This window comes from Taudactylus pleione, unplaced genomic scaffold, assembly GCF_031769625.1.
Source record: "Taudactylus pleione unplaced genomic scaffold, aTauple2 ptg000198l, whole genome shotgun sequence".
In the NCBI taxonomy this organism is placed as follows: Eukaryota; Metazoa; Chordata; class Amphibia; order Anura; family Myobatrachidae; genus Taudactylus; species Taudactylus pleione.
In genome coordinates, this window is record NW_028284600.1 from 11,025,348 (window position 1) to 11,049,068 (window position 23,721).

A 23,721-nucleotide genomic window follows, 5' to 3' on the forward strand; every position below is an offset into this window, starting at 1 on the left:
TCCGGGGTGATAGTTACTTTGGTAAAGAATGTTGTGTGTAGTGGAAGCTGCTGCCAGTGTACTTCCCACATACACCGGTATAGAAATAGAATTGATGCTTGATATGGTACTCGCATGGCGCAGCAGATACTGTACGTATAAGTGTGAACTGTGTTTATGTTCTGTGATGGGGTATGATTGGAGAAAGTACAGTATGCAGTGTTCAGTGTGTAACCGTATGGTACAGAGATATGGTCAGAAGAAAAAATTATAACAAATGTATTTCTAAGAAAGTAAATAAAACAACAGCTGATTAAAAGGGCTCTGTGGCATAAATAAGTGCATAAAAGAAATGTATAAGATAATAGGAACATCTAATATATATAAGAGCATAAAACATATAAAACATAATAAGACACAATCAAATCACAAATGGTATAGAGCTGCATATGGTTCAAGAAAAGTAACTAAACCACTCTGTGTTTAGAATTAAGATAATGTTTCATGTATGGCAACATTATGTAATAGTCATTATGATTGTTCACAGTCCAGGTCCTTAACTCGCTGCTCCTCTAATGTGGAGTATTAAAATAGTCTAAGCATGAAATGTCTGGGGGACAGGTTTGGGTGCTCACACCACCTACCTCCGTGCCTCCTGTGGTCGGACGCCGGGTGTCCGGTGCTTGAAATTGAAAGTGTGCCTCCATTTGCTTGCTTACCAGGAACCCCTTCCAGATGTTGGAGATCCATCTTGTGTGGATCTCGTGGTGCAGCGTCCAGGAAGGTGACAGTCTTTGGCTGCTGCAGGTGGTTGAGAGCCAGGGGTGAGTGTGCACGTCTGTCTCACCGCCGGACAGCTGCTTCCAGGTGTTGCTCTGCAAAGGGGGCATGGCCAACGCATTTCACCCACTATACTGTTCCGGGCTTTGTCAGGGTCTGATGAAGCCCGGAACAGTATCGCAGGTGAAACGCATCACAGAACATAAACACAGTTTGCACTTATATGTCTCTGCTGCGCAGTGCAAGTACCAAATTGGGTTAATATTTTAATATGTTTCTCTTTGCTTCCTGTGTACTGTAACACATGACTTCACTTTCTTATGTTTTTTTTTTCTACTGGGATATGGACTATGTAAATATACAGTAATGTACGGTACTGTAACTGAATATGCACAGTTCATTATATGAAGGTTCTGTTACCCAGCAGTTTCCATTTCTCATTCTCAGCTGCAAGCTATTGATGAAAACAAACAGCCTATGGCTAATGAAGTTATCTCCTTATCTGTGTCTGAAAATTATGAAATGGACCTAAAACTGGTGACTGACAAAAATGGACTTGCTAATTTTACGTTTGACACCTCTACATGGAAACAGGGAGAGGGATTATTCGTAAGTTACATTGTCACAAAGCAGTTAAATGACACAAATTCCTATTTTATTCTTGTACATGAACATTTGTACAAATAAGGTAAATGATAAAGATAAAACACAGAAAAGGTCATTTTCAAGTCTGCAATAATGTTATCATAGTCCGATTTTGTATATATATATTTATCTAGGTATGTGTATGTTAGGAGCAGGACAATTACAAATAACCCTTGCTGAAATGACGGTACTGTAGGCACACTAGTGCACTTTGCCATATGGAAAAATGCATATTTTGTGTAGCAAGACAAGATAATTAAAAGACCCTTAAAAGTTGCAGAGTGAGAATTGTGTACTTGAGTTATAATGGGGGCTGTAGATTTCATCCCATTGCAAATGATACCTAACTTTTAATTGGATACAATTTGTATGAAAAAGTCTATTTACTGTTACAATTCAACCAATTGTATAAAAGCAGTCAACTGTACAATGATCACTAGAACATCTACCATGGGTTCAGGACTTGCAGTGTACATTGGTCTAGTACAGTGGTTGTCAAACTTGGTCCTCAAGACCCCACACAAGTCTTATTTTCCAGGTCACCAGGCAGGTGCACAGGTGTATTCATTACTGGCTGACACATTTTACAAGATCCACAGGTGGAACTAATTATTTCACTTGTGATTCTGTGAGGAAACCTGGAAAACATGCATTGTTTGGGGTCCTGAGAACCGAGCTTAAGAACCTGTGGTCTAGTAGTTCACGAAGGTCCAGTGCTATCCTCTTGGTAAGTGGGCCCTCAGATAGCCAAACAGTATTAATCAGTTGGTTCCAGGAGGCCAACATTAACTGTGTGATCAAGTCTTTGCAAGCCTTTTTATGTAAATCAAGAAAATAGATTTCAGCATTGTTCACACTATTGGAGGAGCATTTTACTGATTTAAAAACACCTGTACATATCACTTCTTGAAATGTACTAAAGGAATTTCTCTGCCTTCATCCTGTTAGCACTAATTGAAGGCTAGGATACTGGTGCTGTACCTGTGTCCCAGGTGTACCTAATACCCCTTTTACACCAGAGCAAAAACCTAGGTTTTTGCTGGGTCTACCCGGGTCACAGCTCAGTGTAAAAGGGTCCCTGAAAAATATCCCAGGTCAAGTGCCCCGGCAATCTAACCCAGGCAGCTACCAGGGTTGGACCCAGGATTGACCCGGGTAATGGTGCAGTGTAAACGGTGCAATCCAGGTTATCTGATCGGGGTCATGCCTAAAATGAGCTGATTGGTGGTTGTTCACCTCCCACTTTTTATGACCTCACAGGTTTAGCAGGGCAGACCTGAGTTCAGTGTGAACAGGGCTGACCTGGGAGTAACCCAGATAGAAGGTGCAGTGTAAATGGAGTCTGACCTGGGTTGGAACCATGTCCAAAAACCCAAGTCGGACCTGGGATTTTGGTGGAAAAGAGGTATAAGAGGAGAGGTTATTTACCATCCGGTATCTTTTCCTGCGCTGGTATCGCCACATGTAGCTGCCGTTACTTGTTTCTCATCTTGTGAAGAAACAGGAAGCTCTCTGTCACTTTGGCTGGATGGCAATAAAGTCTGGGCCTCATTTATCAATGAGATTTATCATTCACAACAAGTGATAAAACTCATTGTATATGATAAATGGTGCTCCACCCAATCAGCTCCCAACTTTCATTTTTCTAACAGATAACAGGTTGGAGCTGATTGGCTGGAGCACCATTATCATACACAATTAGTTTTATCACTTGTTGTGAATGATAACACTCATTGATAAATGAGGCCCTGAGTCTGTTCTATAAAATAAAATAAGCTTGCGATAGCCGCCGATAACAATTGAAGCAGGAGTGACATTAACTCTAGACAAAGTGGAGTCTTTGTACATGGCTCTCTTAGTGTTCTTGAGTACAGAAGTAGACTTTGCCCACCCACACCTTATGTGACAAGGTGAGAACGGTGGGTCACTGTATGGGACAATAGGGTGTGTGACATATTGTGGAGTTTTTAATGAGTGGCTTAACAGACATGTATGTGGTAAAACAGAAAGTCCGGCTATAGCACTAAAGTGCACTTGGGAGCTGTAGTGAGGCAAATAGGAGAAAGTCCAGTTAGTGACAGGCAATGGAAAATGTCCAGGTAGTGACTGGTTAAATAGAAAATGTCCAGGGAGTGGCATTTAAGGAGAACTGTCAAGGTGGTGACTGATTAATGGAAAATGCAGACTGAGGAAGAAATATCCAGCAGAGTGTCAGTGGAGGCAAGGTGCAGGGTGAACAGCAGGACTCAGGTACTCAGGCAAGGGGAAGGTAATGGAGGATGCAGGGTAGTCCACCAGGGTTGGAGCAGACAAGCAGGCAGGTAGCGTTTCACAGGTAACAGGTGGTGAGCACAGGGAACTCTCTCTCAACTATGCTGAGAAACACGTTGCACTGGCAATGAAGTGCGGCTCTGAACCTCCCTAAATACCAAGTGCTGTGCCATGACTGGCCAGAGAGAGCATGTGACAAACCAGGATTGGGTGAGCAAATCACATGGCCAGAGGCAAGATGGCGGCGCCCATGCCAAACAGAACGGAAGCACTGCCAGGCCTCACCAGCCCAACGTGACAGCATGCCCGCGCAGAGCCACGCACAGCCAATGTCCCTCGCCACACACCAGCACCAAGGCAAGACGTCCCTCGCCGCAGTGACCTTACAGGTAATACCCGTCAACCACCATGCTGGGAAGCCCTGGTCGTGACACTCACACACAAACATCACAATTTTCTAGCTGCTGTATGGACCATTTGAGGGAGGCTCAGCTTCTGCTTCTGCCCCATGTGCAAAGCACCAGTGACTCCCACAGATGATGTCACTAGAACTAAGGGAATGGATACCCATATCACGAGGCAGCGTAATGAGCTGCCGTTGTGTGCACAGTAACAGCAACGTGACCATTTTGTCCACTGGACTCTGCAGCAAAGTAAGAGCAGCTTGTATAGGCAAAATGTGAGAGCAGCATACAGCTGAACATACCCCCTTCCCCCCCATCAGGACTCTGCTGCCAGAATCAGGGCAAATGGCAGATTGACCAGATATCCTATACATGTTCTTGAAACTTTGATTACCTTCTAATGTGATAAGTTGCTGTGTAGCCGTGTCCCAGGATGATGGTGTCTTGTTGGAAAAAAGATTTGATTTCCCTAATGGCAGTCTATTTACCTAATGGAAGTCTATTTACCTAATGGAAGTCCAAGTGAACAAATTAAGTCTCCCTCATTCCAACTAGTCTTAACATTAACAGCACCCATAAGTAATAATTATGCTTACTTAAGCTCACATGATTAATAAATTGGCTTAAATAACCAATCATTAAATTAATAGCCCCACATTTAAAACAGAGATCACTACTTTACATTATTAGCCCCAATATATTTATAGACCCAGCTGGTAGTATAACAGTAGCTGGTTGCAGTGTAGTCACACTCAAAGACTCAGCGACTACATTAAACTGGTTACCAAGTAGCAGGTTTTCTCTCACAGAGACTCTGCAGTGCCTCTCCCCAGGCGGTGAGAGACTGGGGGGTAAATTTACTTTTGGTCAGTTTTGTGTTTTTTGCCTGATTTTCTGTCGATTTTGCAAACTGAAGATTTACTAAACTCAAAGCCAACTGAAAAATGGACTCAAAACTCGACTTTTGACTAAAATTGAACACAGGACCAACATCAATACTTTTACATAGATGATTATAGAATCCCCAGATTTACTAACAGGCTGTTTTAAAATCAAATAAACATCACCCACAAAACTTATAAACCACCCAAAAAATAGACCTGGTGAGTTTAGGAGATGCACTGCACAGATCACTGTGATCTGTGCAGGCTCCTTAGGGTTAAAAGTAAATGAAAGTGTCAAATAGTTTAAACAAAAAATGGAGTGCCCCACTAATCCATAACCAGCCCTGGACCTTTCAACCTGGGCTGGTATAGAAAAAATAGGGGGAAAATTGTTTTATGGTTCCCCCTATTTTCCTTTAATCCAGCACCAAGTGGGGACCCCAAAATAAAATGTGATCTCTCCGCCCAAGGATTTACCGGGATCTTATTCACATCCCTGGAAGTGCTGGACGCGAAGGGTAATTGTTTAAAATATTGATTTTATATTGTTCTTTAGAGTGGAACTACAGATCCCAACAAGACTGCCCCTGCCTGTCGGCACTTGGAGAACCACAGATACAAGCATGCCTGGACATTCTGGAATAGAAACTGCCTGCTGATTGGCTGAGACTGAAAAGCATCCTGACTCTTAGCCAATGAGAGCTATAGTGCCGAGAACCATGTGGGAACTGTCACTCTGGTCGCTGTACTGTATATACAGTACAGTGTGTCTGTGGGCTTGGGAATCTGTGTTTTTTTTTTTTTTTCCAAGGCAGGATTTCTACAAAGACAAGGAGACTGAGCACCTCCAAGGAGTGAGTATGAAATGTACAAGTGTGTGTAATAAAAGATTTTATATTTTCTTTACAGTGATGGTACAGGTTCCAGTGAACCCTTACTGTCCAGGCATGCCGGTACTTTTGGTTCTCAAAGAGCTTTGAATCCCAAGGCAGGCTTGCTGGGACCTATATTCCACTGTAAAGAACAATATTAAATTTATCTTTTACACATTAACCCCGCATCCACTACAACCAGGAATAGCATCCCATGGCTGGTCGATCCTCTGGAAGGAGACCCTAAATTATTTAGGAGTCCTGGCATTCCAGGGATTTCCAGCCCTGGGCTAACAAGTTTGCGGCTGGTTTTATATTATGGCAAATGGACCATGTGGTGTGTATAGTGTAAGCCCCCTGGCTGGTTCAGCCTGGTGCTTGTTAATGGAAAATAGGAGGGACTCCACAACATTTTTACCCTGATTTTCCATGACCAGACCAGGCTCAAAGGTCCAGAGCTGGTTATGGATTTAGAGGCCAACCCCATTCCATTTTTTCTTTAATTTGTAAGTATTTAATTACTTTTAACCCTAGGCACTGCACAGATAATTGTGATCTGTGCAGTGCTTATTTTTGGACTGGTTTGCCATTGTGTTTTCTATTTGCAATTGGTTTTGAAATGAAAGATCAAAACTGACTGCATTTACACATGCAAAATCTGACTGACTCCGATGTCGATTTTCAAATCGAACACAAAACAAACTGAATGTTGGTTCATGTCTGTCAATTTTATGTCTGTCTGTCAATGTTCATGTCTGTCAAATTTTATTGATTCTACAATTGACAAAAAAATTAACCTATAGTAAATATACATCTGGATGTCCAACCTGACAGGTTTTTAACATACTTACACAGGTGCAAGTACTAATCAGCCCACTGAAAGGCTATAGGCCCTGAAGTATACATGCCTACCCTCCCGGGATTCGCAGGAGGCTCACGATTCTTTGGGTAACCCCCCAAAGAGTAGGCACTTCTCCCGCATTCTGCCCACTTTCTAGTGAAGTGGGCATAATGGGGAGAATTTCTGCAGCAATCGTGGGTCTCCGTGCAGGGGGCAGGGCTTAATGACGTGATTTTGCATGATTTGTGTCATTTGGCCCCTCCCCCTATTTAAATTTTATCCAATCGTGACAATTTGCCATGAGAGGGCAGGGCTTAATGATGTGAATAATCAGGCCCCACCCCCCATCGCCACCCTCCCGCTTGTCTCTCCTGGGCATCTCCCGGGAACATAAATATAAACGTACTGTAGGCAAGTGTGCCCTGAAGCCCCTAAATGGGCTTAATTCAATGATTCTCAAACTCGATCCTCTGGACCCCACACAGTTCACATTTTCCAGGTTACCTAGCAGGTGCACAAGTGTATTCATTACTCACTGACACACTTTAAAAGATCCACAGATGGAGCTAATTTTTTCACTTGTGATGCTGTGAGGAGACCTGGAAAACATGTACAGATTAGGGTCCTGAGGACCGAGTTGGAGAACCTGTGGCCTAATGGATGGAGCCAGCCATCGCTCTCCATCCATAACCCCAGCAACTCGTAACTGTCTGTCACCAAAGCCCAAAAGCTCTCAGCAAGCTGTTTAAACAACAACAAACATTTTCCTAGAGGTTTTTGATACATGTACTGTAGGTCAGAAACATGGGACAAATATACCTGCCCACAAATATTATTCAAGTATTCTTGTCACTAATATATATACTTTCTAAAAACCCTTGTCCTGTGTGTTAACCTATATAATGAGACTAGCAGCTCCCCACAGTGAGTCTTCTTGTTAGACAAGACTCAAAAGAAACAGATACCTTGAATATGTACTGGAAGGGCGCATAACACTCTTGAATGACATACAGCAATAATATAATTAATAAATAAAATAAACCAATCCTTCCTAGGCTTTAGATTCCAGACTTAGAAATTCTGACCCAAGTGTTCAATTTCCTTGTGTATCATTGTTTGGATTTGATGAAGTGAGATGCAGCAAACCTTCCAATAAATTGTCTCAGCTTGTCTGTGAATTCTTTGGGGGTTCTAAAAGTACATCCTCACACCAATAAGAGTTACCCAGAGAACCAAGACCAATGGCCTAGGTTAATAGCATAGAAAATGTATTAAAATCAATGTTCTCACAGATTAGACAAAAAATTGCTTACGCAATGTGTTAAAGTGCTGTTAGAATCCACACAAGAAGATATTCGTTTCAAGTTCCCGAACCCGTTATACTGGGATTTGTGGGTTCACAGTGGTGTGCCTAATGTATTTCATCTCTTAATTAAACTTCATCAGGGGTATATCTTTAGTGAGTGTATAAATATGACAAAGATAATTTATAAGGAAGAGTCCAAAAAGTGATCTACTCTATAGGTGTCACATGATATCAGAAGACTTTAATTACTGTATTGACTTACTGTACTATTTAGAGGTTTATAAATGTATCATTAATGTGTTCTGCCACGTATGAATGAATACAGGAGATTTAAAAGGAAGCCAACTTCATAGACAGTCTATGAAGTTAGCTTTCTTTTAATTCTGCTGTATTGTCCTGTGTCTGCCTATAGCTGTGTTATTTTAATATGACTGTCAACATTTTGACACTGTCACCCTTATGATTTGTCTATATTTTCAATGTCGACATTTTGACTGTCTACATTATAACTGTCAACATGTTGCATCTGTTGACATTTCAACCTGTCTATATATTAATTATGTACATTATGTCCATGTCTACATTATGTCCCTGAACACAATTTGTCTGTCTACATATTGATTGTCGACATATAGTCCATGTAGACATTTTGGTTGTTTAAATGCTTTATTTGTTGACATTATGGTGTGGTATACAATCGGGAAGCCGGCTGCCTTAATACCGGCAGCCGGCTTCCCGACTGTCATATCCCGGCGAGGGATGAAATGCCGGGCGTCTAGATGTAGACGCCTGACATTTCCCCGACGCCGGGAGACAGGCGCCCGGCATCCCGATCGAAGGGATGCCGGGCACCGCTAGCGGACAGCCCCGGGGTGAGGGTTAGGTTAAGGGCACCCGGGGTGACTTAGGGTTAGGCACCCCCCCCCGGGAGGGTTAGGGTTAGGCCAGGGGCAGGGAGGGTTAGGTTTAGGCACCCCCCCGGGGGACTTAGGTTTAGGCAGCGGGGAAGGGGGGGTTAGGGTTAGGCACTTAGAGGGGAGATTAGGGTTAGGCACTTGGGGGGGAGGTTAGGGTTAGGCACCCCTAAGGAGGGTTAGGGTTAGGTTAGGTTAGTTAGTACTTACCTATCCACGATTGGGATTTCCAGCGCTGTCGGGCTTCCGCTACTGGGAACTCTGCTGTTCGGCCGGCGGTATTTCATACCGATTCCTATGGTGTTTATATTTTAAATGTCTAAATTTTGACTAACATATCTAGACAGACAGACAGGCAGACAGGCAGACAGAGTATTCAGAAAAAATGTACAGTTACTCATCTAAGATAACAATTAGATACAAGATTTATAGTAGATCACACATTCTGGTTAAGTCTTTAAATTGCTAATTTATTCATTTCTGAAATTCTTTCACTGATTTCCTCTTGTTTCTGGATCTGTACACTGTACATCATATTTACTTATTGCAAGCAATGAATTTTACTTTTTAAATTGCAAAAAGTAACAATTTACAGCAGTTCAAATTATTATCAGCCTCCCCACTGAACAGATGGTCTGACTTTTCTCTTATGTTGGGTCCTCAGGCAGTGTTTTCATCAGAGGATGATGACCATAACTATTTCTATTCACGGGAAATGCTGTGGATTTACCCCTTTTACTCTGAGGGTGTCAGCTTTCTGATTGTAGAAAAAGATTCAGACCAAGTTTCCTGTGACTCTGATCTGTCAGTGACTGTGAAATATGACATCAATAAGAACAGCCTGGGTCCTAATTCTGATCATCTCACTTTCTTCTACTTTGTAAGTATTCTTTATGCAATTAGGGTCATATTTATCATTGGACCCCCTAATGAGCCCATTAATTATGTATCCAATGTGACATTGGGGCAGCTGCGGATACTAAATTAAATGAGCAAATGAGTATTGCTGTGGTCAGAGCCGGATTAAGGCTTGTGGGGTCCCTGGGCAACTAAGTTGTGGGGGCCCCCTCCAAGCCACACAGAACCTACCCTCCCATCTTAGCCTCACGGAGCCTACCCCCCACCCCCACCTCCACCCCACGCCCCCTGATTACTTACCTCGAGTTCCGTGATCCTGGCTGGTGTTGTGGATGAAGCAGCACAGTCAGCGCTGCTGCATATAGCACAAAGCGGCTGCTGAGGCCCGATATCAGTGGTCAGCATCACGGACATGATTGTCACATGACACTGTTGAGGGGACTCGGGAGCCGCTTTGCGCTCTATGCAGCAGCACTATCTGTACTGCTGCATTCAGAACACAGAGCCGCGGCCGCTGAGCCCCCATCTGGGAACAAGTGCCACTGGACACCTGTTCTCGGCAGGGTCACATCAACCCTGACATCTGCTTGTATGCTATTATATGACTTTACAGTAGTGTGACATTCGTATTTCATTATAGAATATATAACTTTCTCTCTATGCTTGAACAGCTACTGTCTAAAGGTGGAGTTACTTCTTACAAGGAACATAAATTAGACATCAAAGATGCATCAAGAACCCCAAGTGAGTATATCTTAATATATTAAAAAAATTCCTAACTCACTGACTCATCAACTCCCAGCCCAAACCCCTGGATCTAGAATCATGAAAATCGGGGAGTATATTCTTTCCGTGACATAAGCACCCACTAAGCAGGGGTTTATTTTTTAAATTCGACTCCTAAGGGGGTAAAAATGGGTCAAATGTTTTTTCCCCCTGTGGAATGTCCTGACTGACAGATCCATCAATGCCCAGCCCTAACCCCTGGACCTAGAAACATGAAATTCGGTAAGTATATTCCATCCATGACCTAAACACCCAAAAAGCATGGATTTTATGAAGTGCGAATCCTAATGGGGTGAAAATGGGTCAAATGTTTCTTCCCCCTGTGCAATGTACTGACTGACTAACTCATCAACACCGAGCCCTAACCCCTGGACCTAGAAGCATGGCATTTAGGTAGTATGTTCCTTCTATGACCTAAGCACCCAATTCACAGGGATTTTTTTTACATTTGGCTCCTAAGGGTGTGAAAAAGTGTCAAGTGTTTCCTCCCCTGTGCAATGTCTTGGATGACTGGCTCATTAACACCCAACCCCAACCCCTGGACCTAGATACATACAAGTTGGGAAGTATATGCCTTCCATGATGTAAGCACCCAATAAGCAGGGAATTTTTTGAAATTCAACCCCTAAGGGGCTGAAAATGGGTAAAATGTTTTCTTTCGACCAAGGTGATTGGGTGACAAAGAAACATGGCCCAAGTGCTGCGAGACTGTAAGCTCATTGTCTGGGATGAGTGACAGCTCAAGTGGTGTCTCTGCAGTGCATGCCAATATTCAAATGGGGAGTCACACCAACTGCCAGTGATGTTTGGAAGCATTTGGGGTGGCAATTGGTGATGGGTGTTGTCACAGTGCTGCTATCTGGAGACTTTGGCAGACTCTGCCAGTAGTACTGAGGAGAACTTGAGCTGATGAAGTTAAGGCATGTGTCAAAGCATCGTATCTGGGGCCCCTCATCTAGAAACTCTCTCTCAGGAAGAGAGGTAATGTCTGCACTAGGCAATTTTCTGAACTCCTACTCAACATAGGGGACAGAGAGTATACTTAGTCCATGGGAAAGGTGACTATGCCTGCAGGCCTAGGCATATTAGTGATACCTAGCAGACCTCACAGCCTGGATATACCCTAATATTGCCAATATCAAAAATAAGTCCATTGACTGGCTGTACGAGCGTTCCATTCTGACACACAACATGGCTGCCATCGTTAATGACACTCCACTTCAGTTGTTTGAAGGGACAGGAATGGCGTACAGGTCTGTGGACTTGTTAGTGCAAATGGATGATGCGGTCCACAACCCCATGTGGTTGCTCAATGCCCTCAACCCTCCTAGCCTCCAGCCCACAAGCTTCTTCTCAAAGTGGGGGTCCAGTGATGTTTCTGTGAAACCTCAACCTGTCCAAGCTCTGGCCAGGATGTGAGTAAAGGCCCTCCACAGGAACATCATCGTGGTCACAGTGTCCACCAGTTGTGCTGAGGTGGAGTGGGTGTTGTTAATACCATGAATACCACTCATACCATCAGAGTACCCCATTTGAGTTCAAGAGGCTGCAGTTCCCCCTCAAGGTCTGTTTTACAAAGACCATCAACAAGTCCCAGGGACAGTCACTTAATGTGGCAGCGATTGACTTGAGGGGGGACTGCTTTTCACATGGGCAATACTATGTGGCCTGCTCCAGAGTGAACTCACCCAGCAGCCTGGTGATCCTGGCACTTCAGGAGAGAACTACCAATGTGGTTTACAAAGAAATCCTTAAGTAGAGAAAAAAGGTTTACATTTGTCTTATAACCCACCTTTTAAAAAAACTAAATTTATTTAATATTGATACTGCCATGCTCCTTTACTCCAGAGGCATAAAATGAACTAAGCATACAGGTGTGCCCACATACATCTATCCTCTGTGTGCTACAAGTCGTGCCACACATAACGCGGGAGCTCAGTGTAACTTGGTAGCGCAAGCATCTTTTTGTGCGTCTTCTTACCTCTAAATGTCTTATTCGCACAATTATGCATGTAGATAGCACAAGCAGCTTTTGCTTATTAAAGTGATATGCAGCATGCCTATATTCTGTGTGCGACTGCGTGTGTATCTGAATGCTAAACACTATGTTACAGTTACTGAGGAAGAGGCAGCCTTATTTTGAATACAAAATGGCTGATGTAAAAGTGCACTTTCACATCAGCCATCTTGGATTAAAAAAAAACTGTCTCTTCCCTGCAAGCTAGCTGAGATGCATGCTGTAGACACTGTAGATAGGAGTTGGGGGTTCTCAAGGATGTGCAACCAATCAGGTAATTACCTATCATTTTATGGAATATACTTGATAAATGTTACCTCAACGCTAATTGGTTGCTATGGGTAACTTCTCCACTAGTCCACTTCTCCACTCTATACACTACTTGATACATCTACCACCAAAGTTTACCTCCAGTGATACCCCCCCTTCAAATCATGTCTTATAGGCAGTCTCATAGAACTACACAGACATTCAATATAACACAAACTCTTGCACACAAACAACTTTAAAATAGTGTTCTCATTCTTTGACAGATCTAATGCAGGTAACAATAGCATGTGAACACTACAATCATCACTGCATTTCTGTAACAAGTGGCTTTTTAATAAAGCTGTCACTAATGAGCATTAAGCTAGGTAGACAATGCCAGATATTTTTGATCGGGACGAGAGACTTTTTGGGCAAGTTGAAAGCACCAATATCTGCTACACATTATGCAATTTTTTATTAGAAGCTACCAATTTTCCACAACACCACACTCATTTTGCATTTGTCCGCCCACAAGGTGGATGACATAGTGATAGGAAAATGGAGGGAATATGGCCAAATTATTGAGAATGCACACTCACTGCTTGTTATTTTTAAATTGGGACCCAGATTTTCGTTCTTGACCGACAGATCGGATAATTGAAGGAATGCGTTTGTGGATGTTTTCAAACCATTTTATTGGTGAAGCGCTAAAACAATTGTTCATACAGACTATGCTGTAACTGAGGTTAATCACTCAATTATTGGCAAATTGGCCTAATAATTGTATAGTGTGTAGCTAACTTTAGGTAAGTAACAGCCCACAGATGACTTAATAACAAATGACAAATTAACACAGCAGATGTCAGGTGCCAGATAAAAACACCTAAATATCTGCTCATAATATCACTTTCCTGATCTTCTTAGCATTTAGATACAGGTTGAGTCTCCCATATCCAAATATTCCAAAATACGGAATATTTCAAAATACGAATATTTTTAGCATGACTGAGAAAGTGAAACCTTTGATTTTTGATGGTTTAATGTACACAAACTTTGTTTAAAGCACAAAATTATTAAAAATCTAATGTAAAATAACCTTCAGGCTGTGTGTATAAGGTGTAGTTGAAACATAAATGAATTTCATTTATGTACACAAACGTTTTTTGATGCACAATATTATTAAAAATATTGTATAAAATGACCTGCAGGCTGTGTGTATAAGGTGTATATAAAACATAAAAGCATTCTGTGTTTAGATTTGGGTCCCATTCCTAAGATATCTCATTATAGTATGCAAATGTTCCAAAATATGGAATATTCCGATATCTAAAATAACCCTGGTCCCAAGCATTTTGGATACGGGTGACTCAATCTGTAATGACTATTCTTATCTAATTTACTTTACCTCCTCAACATTGTGATCAAGTCTGTTAATAATTGTGCAAAAGTCTCCAGGACAGTGACATTTCTGGGCTATTTCTTCTCAGCAGAAGTTTTTTCCAAATATGAGCTGTAGTGGATAGGAATCTTCCTACAAATGTTAAAGCTGTATAAAAATATATATGGGATGCACCAAATAATATAGATTAATTATTCATGACTGATCCGTCTTCCTGGTCTCCTGCTTTTTTGCACAACCATCAAATTACTCTCTCGGTCAGTCTGGTGACTTTCCTTGAAAATTGATGTCAAAGATTTCATCCTGGGTTTTGATACTTTTTCCAGAATAATGATACTCAGGGCTTCACTGTCAGAACAATCCCTTTACCTATTCCTAATGTCACTAGGTCCTTGATTTTTATGGACTTTATCCTTGAAATACCCATGTCTAGAAGTTATAATTATATTTGGGTAGTAAGTTACCATTTTAGTAAAATGGGTCCCTTTATTCGACATTCCAAACTGTTGTCTTCTAAAGCCTTGTCTCCATTCATACAGTACTTTAAATGGTTACATGGGATTCCAGTAATATTGTATCTGAAAGACGATCTGAATTTGTAGCCCTTTTTTTGGAGGTATTTTTGTCGTGAATGCCCAAAGAGTCCTTTGTGTATAATCTACAAATGAATGGTTAAATGGAAACAGTGAATCATCCAATGGAAAGATATTCAAGATGTTAAATCTCCAAACTTCATAATATTTGGGTAGAACATCCTCTGTGGAAAAAATTTGCTTACAAAAATTCTCCCCTTTCATCTTCATGATTCTCTTCATTGTTCTGTGTATCTTCAGCATCTTTCACCAATATTATATCACAGTGTCATCTGTAAAGTGGAAACATTGCTTTCTGATTCTGTATCATGTTTATCTTATTGCTTGATACATATTACCTATTATCTGTTGGATAACCTCATCTTTGACTTTGCTCTATACTGACACATGGTGTTACTAGTTACCTTGAGTTACTGTATCCTGCATTCAACATATACTGTTGGATTGTCTCTGCTGTGGCATGGCTGTTCCCACATCTGATGTGGACTGTATTGCACTTTCGCAGGTCCCAAAACATCTGATCTGTACATAAACCATCCAGTTTGCATACAAATCTGCATCAGGCCCAATTTCTGCTGGTTCCATTGGTTCTACATCCTTCATCTTCCCAGATGAATCCAGGAGTGTTATTTGTAGACCTGTTTATTATATGTTATATACTGGTATTCTTTTCTGAAATACTGCCCTTGACAAAATATCTCTCTCATTTTAAGTCCTTACAATAAATTATCAATGAACACATAGGGATTGTGGTTATTAGCCATGAGTTCCCTTGCGGTGTGGATAATTGGCGCACTTGCAGTACCTTCCAACTCGCTGATTTTTGTTTGCAGCCTAGTGATTCAACCCTAGGACTGGGACACATGGTCTAGGAGGTTTCATCATCCTCTCTAGTTCACTGTATACTTTACTGAGTTTCCTCGCAGATTTTCTGATTTCTAACTGGCCTCTACAGTGTTTTTTAACAAGCCTGTCTATGTGAGGATCTATTGGGGATGTAGTTATCATCCCGGCACTCAGAATGCTGTCGCTGGAATCCCAACACCAGTCAGAATCCTGGTGTCAGCATCCCAACTACCAGCATCCCCACGATATTAGGTTAGGGGGAGGGTTAGGGGCAGTGGTTACACAAGGGGGGCGCAGGGGATGCGGTCCGCACCCAGGTGTCACCCGTCGAGGAGTGACACCAAGGTGCAAACTCCCCCTCACTGACAGGAGCTGGGTGCTGCACTGCAGCATTAAGTACAGCACTCGGCTTCTGTCTCTGAGGGAGCCGGCCATCACTCCACACAGGGACCCCCCTCCCCCCCAAATTAATAGGCATGGTGGTTTTGGGCCACGTGGCCACGCTCCTTCCCACATGACCATGCCCCCTTCTTGCGTGCCCATGCCCCCTTTTGGAGGCACACCCTGCACCAGGTGACACCGCGGGGAGGGATGCCATTGGTTAGGGCTTAGGCTTCGTGGGTAGGGGAAGGTTAGGTTTAGGCTGCAGGGGGCAGGGTTAGGTTTAGGCTGGGGGAGGGAGGTTTAGGAACAAGGGTAGTGGTAGAGTTAGGATACTTACCAGCAGATGTTAGTATCCTAACCCTGTCAGGATGCCAGCATCGGTCTTCTGATTGCTGGGATCCTCAGCACCAGCATCCCATACTCAACCCTTGTATATCACATGCTCAGTTAAATTTCTACTGACTTTCCCTGATCATTCAACTGGGGGCCTTGGGGCAACTAAGTTGTGGGGGGCCTTGTCCTCCTCCAATACAGCCACAGAACCCCCCTGGTGACCTTCTCACAGACCCCGTCTTTCTCTTCGGCACACTGCATCTCCCTCCCCAGTGCCCAACCCCGACACTTACCTAATTTGTTTTCCGGCAGCTCTCTGCACAGCTCCTCAGCTGCCTGCTCTCTTTCAATGGGTGCAGCGTTGTGTGACGTCACGACATCACACATGCTGCACCAATTAAATAAAAGAAACTTTATTCCACCGCCCACTGGCACCACCAGTTCAGTAAAGTTACTGAGCGCCGTGGATCCCCGGACTGTCCCCTTACAGATATCTGCTTGCACCCTGCAGCGCAGCAGCAGTCCACCTGTGACCCTTGTCCCCCATCGCTGGGTATGTGTGTGGGGGCCCTCCTGTGCGTGGGTGCCCTGGGATGACTGCCCCTGTCACACCCCCCTTAATCCGGCCCTGCTCATGCAAGTTGACTCTGCAGTTCTACGTTCTTATTATATATTTCTAGCATAATTAATGTATATAACTTTTTGGGGATTAAGAACAGTTTGTTATCCTTTGTTATTTTCTGATATGCACTATGTTCTGTATGGCTTAGGATTTACATCCCTTGTTTTATTGACTAGTGTAAACAGTTTGTGGTCTGCAATGGGCTCCAAGAGCTATATGGTTTTGTTTATGTCGATTAATGCAAAGGTCTGCTGCAACTATCAGGTCTTGCAGTGTCCAGTCTGGCTTCCACTCTATCTAGCTCTGGGTCCTGGATAGAAGTGGCCCTGCTAGCTGCTCCTTGGCACTGTTATCAGCAGGGTACCATTTCTATTTCTTCCTGTTTACTTATTCCGCATTACCATCTTTCCACCTGGTGGACTTCCTTGTTATTGTTTGCCTGTTTGATTTGTTGTCACATTTAGAATGCAACTTTTTGCTCAATACCCTGACCTGTCAGCAGTCTCTTTCTTCTCCCAGTGACTCTATGCATCCATAATTTCTGCATGGCACCTATCGCAGAGCTTTGTCTTTCTACAGTGGAATACATACTTAATTCACCTAAATTCCACAGACTGTTCTCACTCTTCTATGCACTAGGCGACATCTCATAATAGTAGATGTGTTCTTCAAAATTTGCTCAACATTTCCCATGGCAAGAGAAACTTACCCCTGTTTCTTCCCTTTGCTATGCATTACCAGGTGATAGAAGAGGAAGGTGCTCCGTTTACCAACTTAGACATTCAGAATTTCTAGTCCCTGATCATGGTTCTTAAAACCTCCCTTTCACCGATTTGCAAAAGGCATTTGGTAACCTCAAATTGGATGTTGCCATCTTGGATTAGCATACTACAACCTTGGAAGTCTAGTCAATGCAGGAGTTCGAAGATACATTAGTTAAGCATTTGAAACATCTCAGCAGAAACTTCCTCAGAGACAAGAAAGAGGAACAATAAAACAGGGAAAGGCAAAATAATCTGAAATTAAAAAGACACCAGAAACAGTTAGGGTTCTAGAACTGTAACCATTCCTTAAACATCTTTTCATGACACTGGTCTTGTCCCTGGATCGCGATCCGTTTCATATAGAAAGGATGCAATGGGCACCTTGCCCAGTCTCTTAGCCTCTTTGGGACATAGGCCCTCATTCAGAGGCGGTCGCAAGAAGTGACCGCTCGCTCTGAATGAGGGTGGCCATTTGTTTTTTTAAGTGCGGCCTCCTGGTCGCTAGCTAAGCTGTGGGTTACCACCCACAGCTTTAGCGACCGACCAGGTTGATGGTCGCAATGGTCAAGACCATCGCGACCATCGGGGCTTGCGACGAGACCCTAAGGCTGGGTCTCGGCAACCGCAAGCCCCAGGGAGCTTCCTGCTCTGATCGAGCAGGAAGCTCCCCACTGACAAGTAAGGAACGCCTCCATTTGTGAAACCACCCCCCTGCCACGCCTACAAAACAGGACGCGCTGTCGATCAACATTGACAGCCGCCCCTTTTGTAGTGAGCTCCGGAGCGAGAGAATTTCTCTCTCACTCCGGGGCTTGCGCACGTGCAGTGCGGCCGCTGCACGAGCGCAGGGCATAAACATCGACCCAGTTGCAAGCGCTCAGCGCTTGCGACTGGGTCTGAATGAGGACCATTGTTCTTACATTTTTCTCTGTTCAGAAAAAAAAACAAATCACCATAAAGTGTTTAGAAAACCTCAGTTACTCCATGTTTCTTTAATTCCTCACTGTCCTATCCGCAATTTATATCTAAAACAGTTAAGGTAATGATGGCTGTTCATAGCCTTATAAGGCTTCATGCTTTGCTAGTTACTGTAACTGGGACATAACTTATATACCTGGTAAACTGGCTGTTCAGTGCTTACTTTATCTTATGCATAAACATGTGTCATTAGTGTGGTCACTTCTATGTTGTGATTTTCCCTTTTTTTCCCTGAACCCAATTTTTCTTAAGATCAATAAAAACAAAAAGTAATGATATATTATATGTCTTTATGTGGAATGAGAATGACTGGGCAAGAGAAGAAATTCTACTGAAGACATGCCTCTTGTCCTGTTACAATAATGCCATTCCACTTAAAAATAAAGTTACAGTAAATCTAGTATCTGCACTGTTCTGTCAAACAAGATACACAATGCACAAGCTCTTTCTCAGTAGTAATACCTTCACTTCCTCAAACCTGTTCCCTTCTACCTGTGAATACTTATTCTCCTCCAAACCCCAATCTTATATACCTTAGCTGAAATATAGACCCATTTTCCTAAAGTGACACATAAATCATAATACATGTGCCTCAATGAAACTCTTTTGCCCATCTAATATTACCTGTGTTTATAGAAACAGTATGCCATTAGTATGCTATTTTCTAGCATTAATGATACTACTGAGGCTTGCCATGTGTGCCTTTACAGTAGTTGCATGGTACTCAAATAGGGTAGTGGCTTTTCAAACAAACCTATTCACTTTAGTTAAAGCTGCTCTATGTGTAAATGTGTCACCTAGTTACACAGCACTATATTTGTTATGAAATAAATAATTGATATTGATATCATTTTACTGTACAGTCAGTTAAGGATTTTGTCTGATTTACTGTATGTCCTTTGTTTTGTTTCTAGCTCTACATGGGTCATTCCATCTAAACTTACACATAGACGCAGAATATACCCCTATTGTCTATGTCTTTGTTTTCTCTGTGCTGCCCAATGGGGAAACTATTGCAAATAGAGTTGGCAACGTCGTTTCCGAATGTTCCAAGAACAAGGTGAGTAAATTAAGCGTAGATAATACCAGAATGCTTCATAGAGAAGGTATAATCACATGGAAGAGGAAAATGATTAAAGTAGAAGACATTAAGGGGTTTATTTATCATAGGGAGAAGAACATTAAATCAGGCAAAATGCCTGTTCATCCTAGATAGGGCTTCTTTCTATTCAAGAAGCTCCATAGCTATCGCCAGGTATTGCTATCACTGTCTAACTCCAGCGTTGCTTGGGGAAGCATATTTAGGAAGGACATGTACCACTGCATTCATCTTATTGCTATCGCCATGTCAGGATAAAGATAGCAGGAAAAGAAAATGCTTTAATTAATTGACTACAGCATTTTGTCCATTAAAATTATTTAAAAAAATATTGTTTGTTTGTTTTTTTAATTCTTAACAATATTTGTTTATTTATTTATGTATTTATTTTTTATATATTTTGAAGAATATGCAACTGGAAGTCCAAGTGTAGGCTACCAGAGCAATGTATGTGACCCGGCAAAACTGATGCAAGCCAATATCACAGGGGAGATAAGCATTCAGCTGCCTTGGCAAAGGGTTTTTGTTAAATTGCAATTATAGGTTTTCTATCTCTGCAATAGTCAATGCATAAAATATTTCCTGTTAGTAACATGACAACAATTTGAATTCTTCTGTGAGTAGTTCATCTTTCTATTTGAGGGTAAACAGTTAAAACTTTTTTTGGAATACAATAAAGGTACATGTGTCAAATGCATACAAGTGCACTCAACAAAAACAATCATAGTTACTGTACATGCAAATCAATGTGAGGAGAGCACAGTGTGATACATGAGAGTTAGACTTAGAAAATAAAGTAGCCAAAGGTTTGCTGGGTCTGAACGTTATTAACCTACAGGCAGTGAGGCCAAAATGGTGGGAACTGGTACTAATTACCTGGGCTTGACTAAGAGGCCCAACAGGGTTACAGGCCAGCTGTGCAGGAGGAAGAATGCTCCCTTTCTCAATGTGCAATGTCGCTGAGTGGTGGTGCACATAGTTGTTTTCTGTGGGATACTTAAATAGCAGTAAACGTTAAGAGCAGTAGAACACAATGACTTGCGTTCTACAGTGCGATAGGAGTCGGGGATTAACGGAGAAGATAATTGCATTATCTTCTCCGTTAACCCATTCCTGCATAGCTGGGACACTTAAAACATGAGGAAACGTTCATCTCCACATGATTTAAGTAAAATTTTGCTTGCTGAATAGACCTCTAAAAACCCATCCATATCTCTGAGTCTTTGCTGTGTCCGGCACTTCCTGCAGACATTGCCAGAACGAGTAAAGCAAAATAGAGGGGAGCTTGCTGCAAGCAGGGGTAGGCCACCTTACAGGTGGGGGGGCCTTCTGCCCATTTGATAATATTTCTCTGCTCCTACCATTTTTTTATTTTTAAATATTTTATTTGTCTTCTACTTAATGCTCAATATTTGAAACAGGTGCAACTCAGTTTCTCTGAAGATCAGGTCCATCCTGGAGAAAAGGTGAAGCTTAAGGTTACAGCAGAGTCTGGATCCTGGTGCTCTGTGCGATCTGTGGATAAAGGTTTCTTCCTCCACAAACCTCATGAAGAGCCCTCTTATGTATCAGATTTTGTAAGTTTAGATTCATATTCATCCTATACAACATATGGATAAAGATAGGTACTACAGTTGAAGAGATGTTCACGTCTTTTTATTTATCTAGTGTGGTCTTCTGGCATCACATTTTTTGTAAACAAAATATTTGATTTTAAGAATGACTATGGTTCAATAAATTTTTGTGTTATAAAGTGTAATCTTTTTTGTTTGTGACATCATGAGGTCGCGCAGAGGGAGGTGAGGCCACGAGCATCAGGAAGTGCAGCACTGCCTTGAGCATCCTGAGTCTGCTTTCTTCTTAAAAGTGTATCTGTACGATGCAAATTTTCAGTGGCCATCCTCTACCTCAAGAATGTATCCATAAATACAATTAGCTACCCCTTGAAGCTCATTCCTCCTGTTTTCCATAGATGGTGAGGGCACTAAATGTGACCAATTTCCCCCTTATTGGCCTTAAACATGTGGGGTCACTCACATTTAAAATAAGTGAGTCTGCTCTTTTAAATGCTGTGCCTCCCTTTAAACGTTTGAATTTTAATTAATTTTAACATCTTAATAAATGAAAATCAAGGTGCTTAAACCTGATTTTTGTTATTTTAGAAATGTGGAATAAGGAAGCAAGAACCATAAAGTATTTATTTCACATGTTTATTAAAATAACAATAATAATAATAATAATAATAATAATAATATTAATAATAATACACATTTGCTTTTACTTTCCTTTTTTTCAATATTGGGGGAATTTGGGCAAATTATTACTTGTCTTGTTAGAAGTAGCACAAAAACTGTGTTTTCTGAAAAACTCTGGAAAATGTAACATAAAGTATTGTGTGTAAAAAAAAATAGCATCCACAGGTGTAAGAAGAGAGGAAATGTGTGTACTATCAATATTTCAGTAATATATTAATAACAGTTAGTGAAAATAAAATTTTCTAAATTGTATATAACAATTTGGAATGATCTAACACAATTTTTTTTTCTGTTTTTATTTTGGGAGTAGCTATACAAAATTGCAGAGATGTTATATATTGGCCAACAAGGCTATAAAACATTTATAGAAGACCCTGAAATAAACCCATGCCGAGGAGATGAGATTGCTGTGCACAATGAGCGTTTTGTTTCTGATGCTTTTTCTATATTTAAGGTATGGCAAAAAAATATTTAATTTATGTTCCTCACATGTATTTTATTTATTATATACTATTTAAAAAAGCTTGCATGTATTACCAAAGTGGTTTATCTTGGCCTTTGCATGGGGATGCAATCGGGAAGCTGGCTGACATTATACCGACAGCCGGCTCCCCGACTGTTATATCCCGGCGAGGGTAAAATTACTGGCATCTAGATGTAGACGCCGCTCATTTTACCGACGCTGGGAGACCGGCGCCCGGCATCCCGATCGAAGGGATGCCGGGTGCCGCGAGCGGACAGCTGCGGGGTTAGGTTTAGGGCTCCCGGGGGGGACTTAGATTTAGGCACTCCCCGGGAGGTTAGGGTTAGGCTAGGGGGAGGGAGGGTTAGGGTTAGGCATCCGCGGGGGGGCTGGTTAGGGTTAGGCACACCTCCCCCGGGGGACTTAGGTTTAGGCAGCGGGGAAGGGTGGGTTAGGTTTAGGCACTTAGAGGGGGGATTAGGGTTAGGCACTTGGGGGGGAGGTTAGGGTTAGGCACCCCTAAGGGAGGGTTAGGGGGTAAGTTAGGTTAGTTAATACTTACCTGGGGACGATCGGGATTTCAAGTGCTGTCAAGCTGCCGCTGCTGGGATCTGTTCCTCTGTCGGCCTGACGCTGCCGGGATTCAAACTGCTGGCCATGCGGCAGACGGTATTATATACCGATTCCTTTGCATGTGTCCCAGAAATAAATTATGTAAATTAGTGACTGTAAACTCCAATTCTCAACTACCCCCAGTGGACAGCAGAACATGACGGAGGCACAGGCAGAGAGGGTGGGGCAGTACAGATGGGGGAATAGAACAGCAGGCAGAGATGGGTGGGGTAATACAGAGAGGGTTCCAGGATGGAGCAGAGCAGCAGGGGGAAGGTCAGAAGAACAGAGTGAAAAAGGAGGATGGTGCTGAGCAGCAGTGTGCGGGACAGATCAGAGCAGGGGCAGGATGGAGCATTGAGGTGGTAGGGTGAAGCTGCAAGGGGCAGACTATGGTGACACAGAATATGCTTAGTCCCTTTAGTATAGTATACAGTGTGATATTGTTTACAGTTGTTATTTGTAGAATAGTAAAAGCTAATTATTAAAGGGGCAAGCGCTCTCTAGATTGTGGTTTCGTTATAGCAGCTGCTGGATCTATATAGGGTACCCTGTCCCTATTTTTTG

General features: G+C 42.3%; 1 protein-coding gene across 1 annotated transcript in view; it reads left to right on the forward strand.

Moving 5' to 3' along the window:
* LOC148518859 (pregnancy zone protein-like) overlaps window positions 1–23,721 on the forward strand; it is a 178,516-nt gene that overhangs the window by 58,410 nt on the left and 96,385 nt on the right. The window contains exons 11-15 of the mRNA XM_088476942.1: window positions 1,207–1,368; window positions 9,561–9,776; window positions 10,426–10,498; window positions 19,640–19,785; window positions 21,246–21,401. Of these exons, the coding sequence (XP_088333068.1) occupies window positions 1,207–1,368; window positions 9,561–9,776; window positions 10,426–10,498; window positions 19,640–19,785; window positions 21,246–21,401 (753 nt within the window). The remainder of the gene's footprint in view (window positions 1–1,206; window positions 1,369–9,560; window positions 9,777–10,425; window positions 10,499–19,639; window positions 19,786–21,245; window positions 21,402–23,721) is intronic.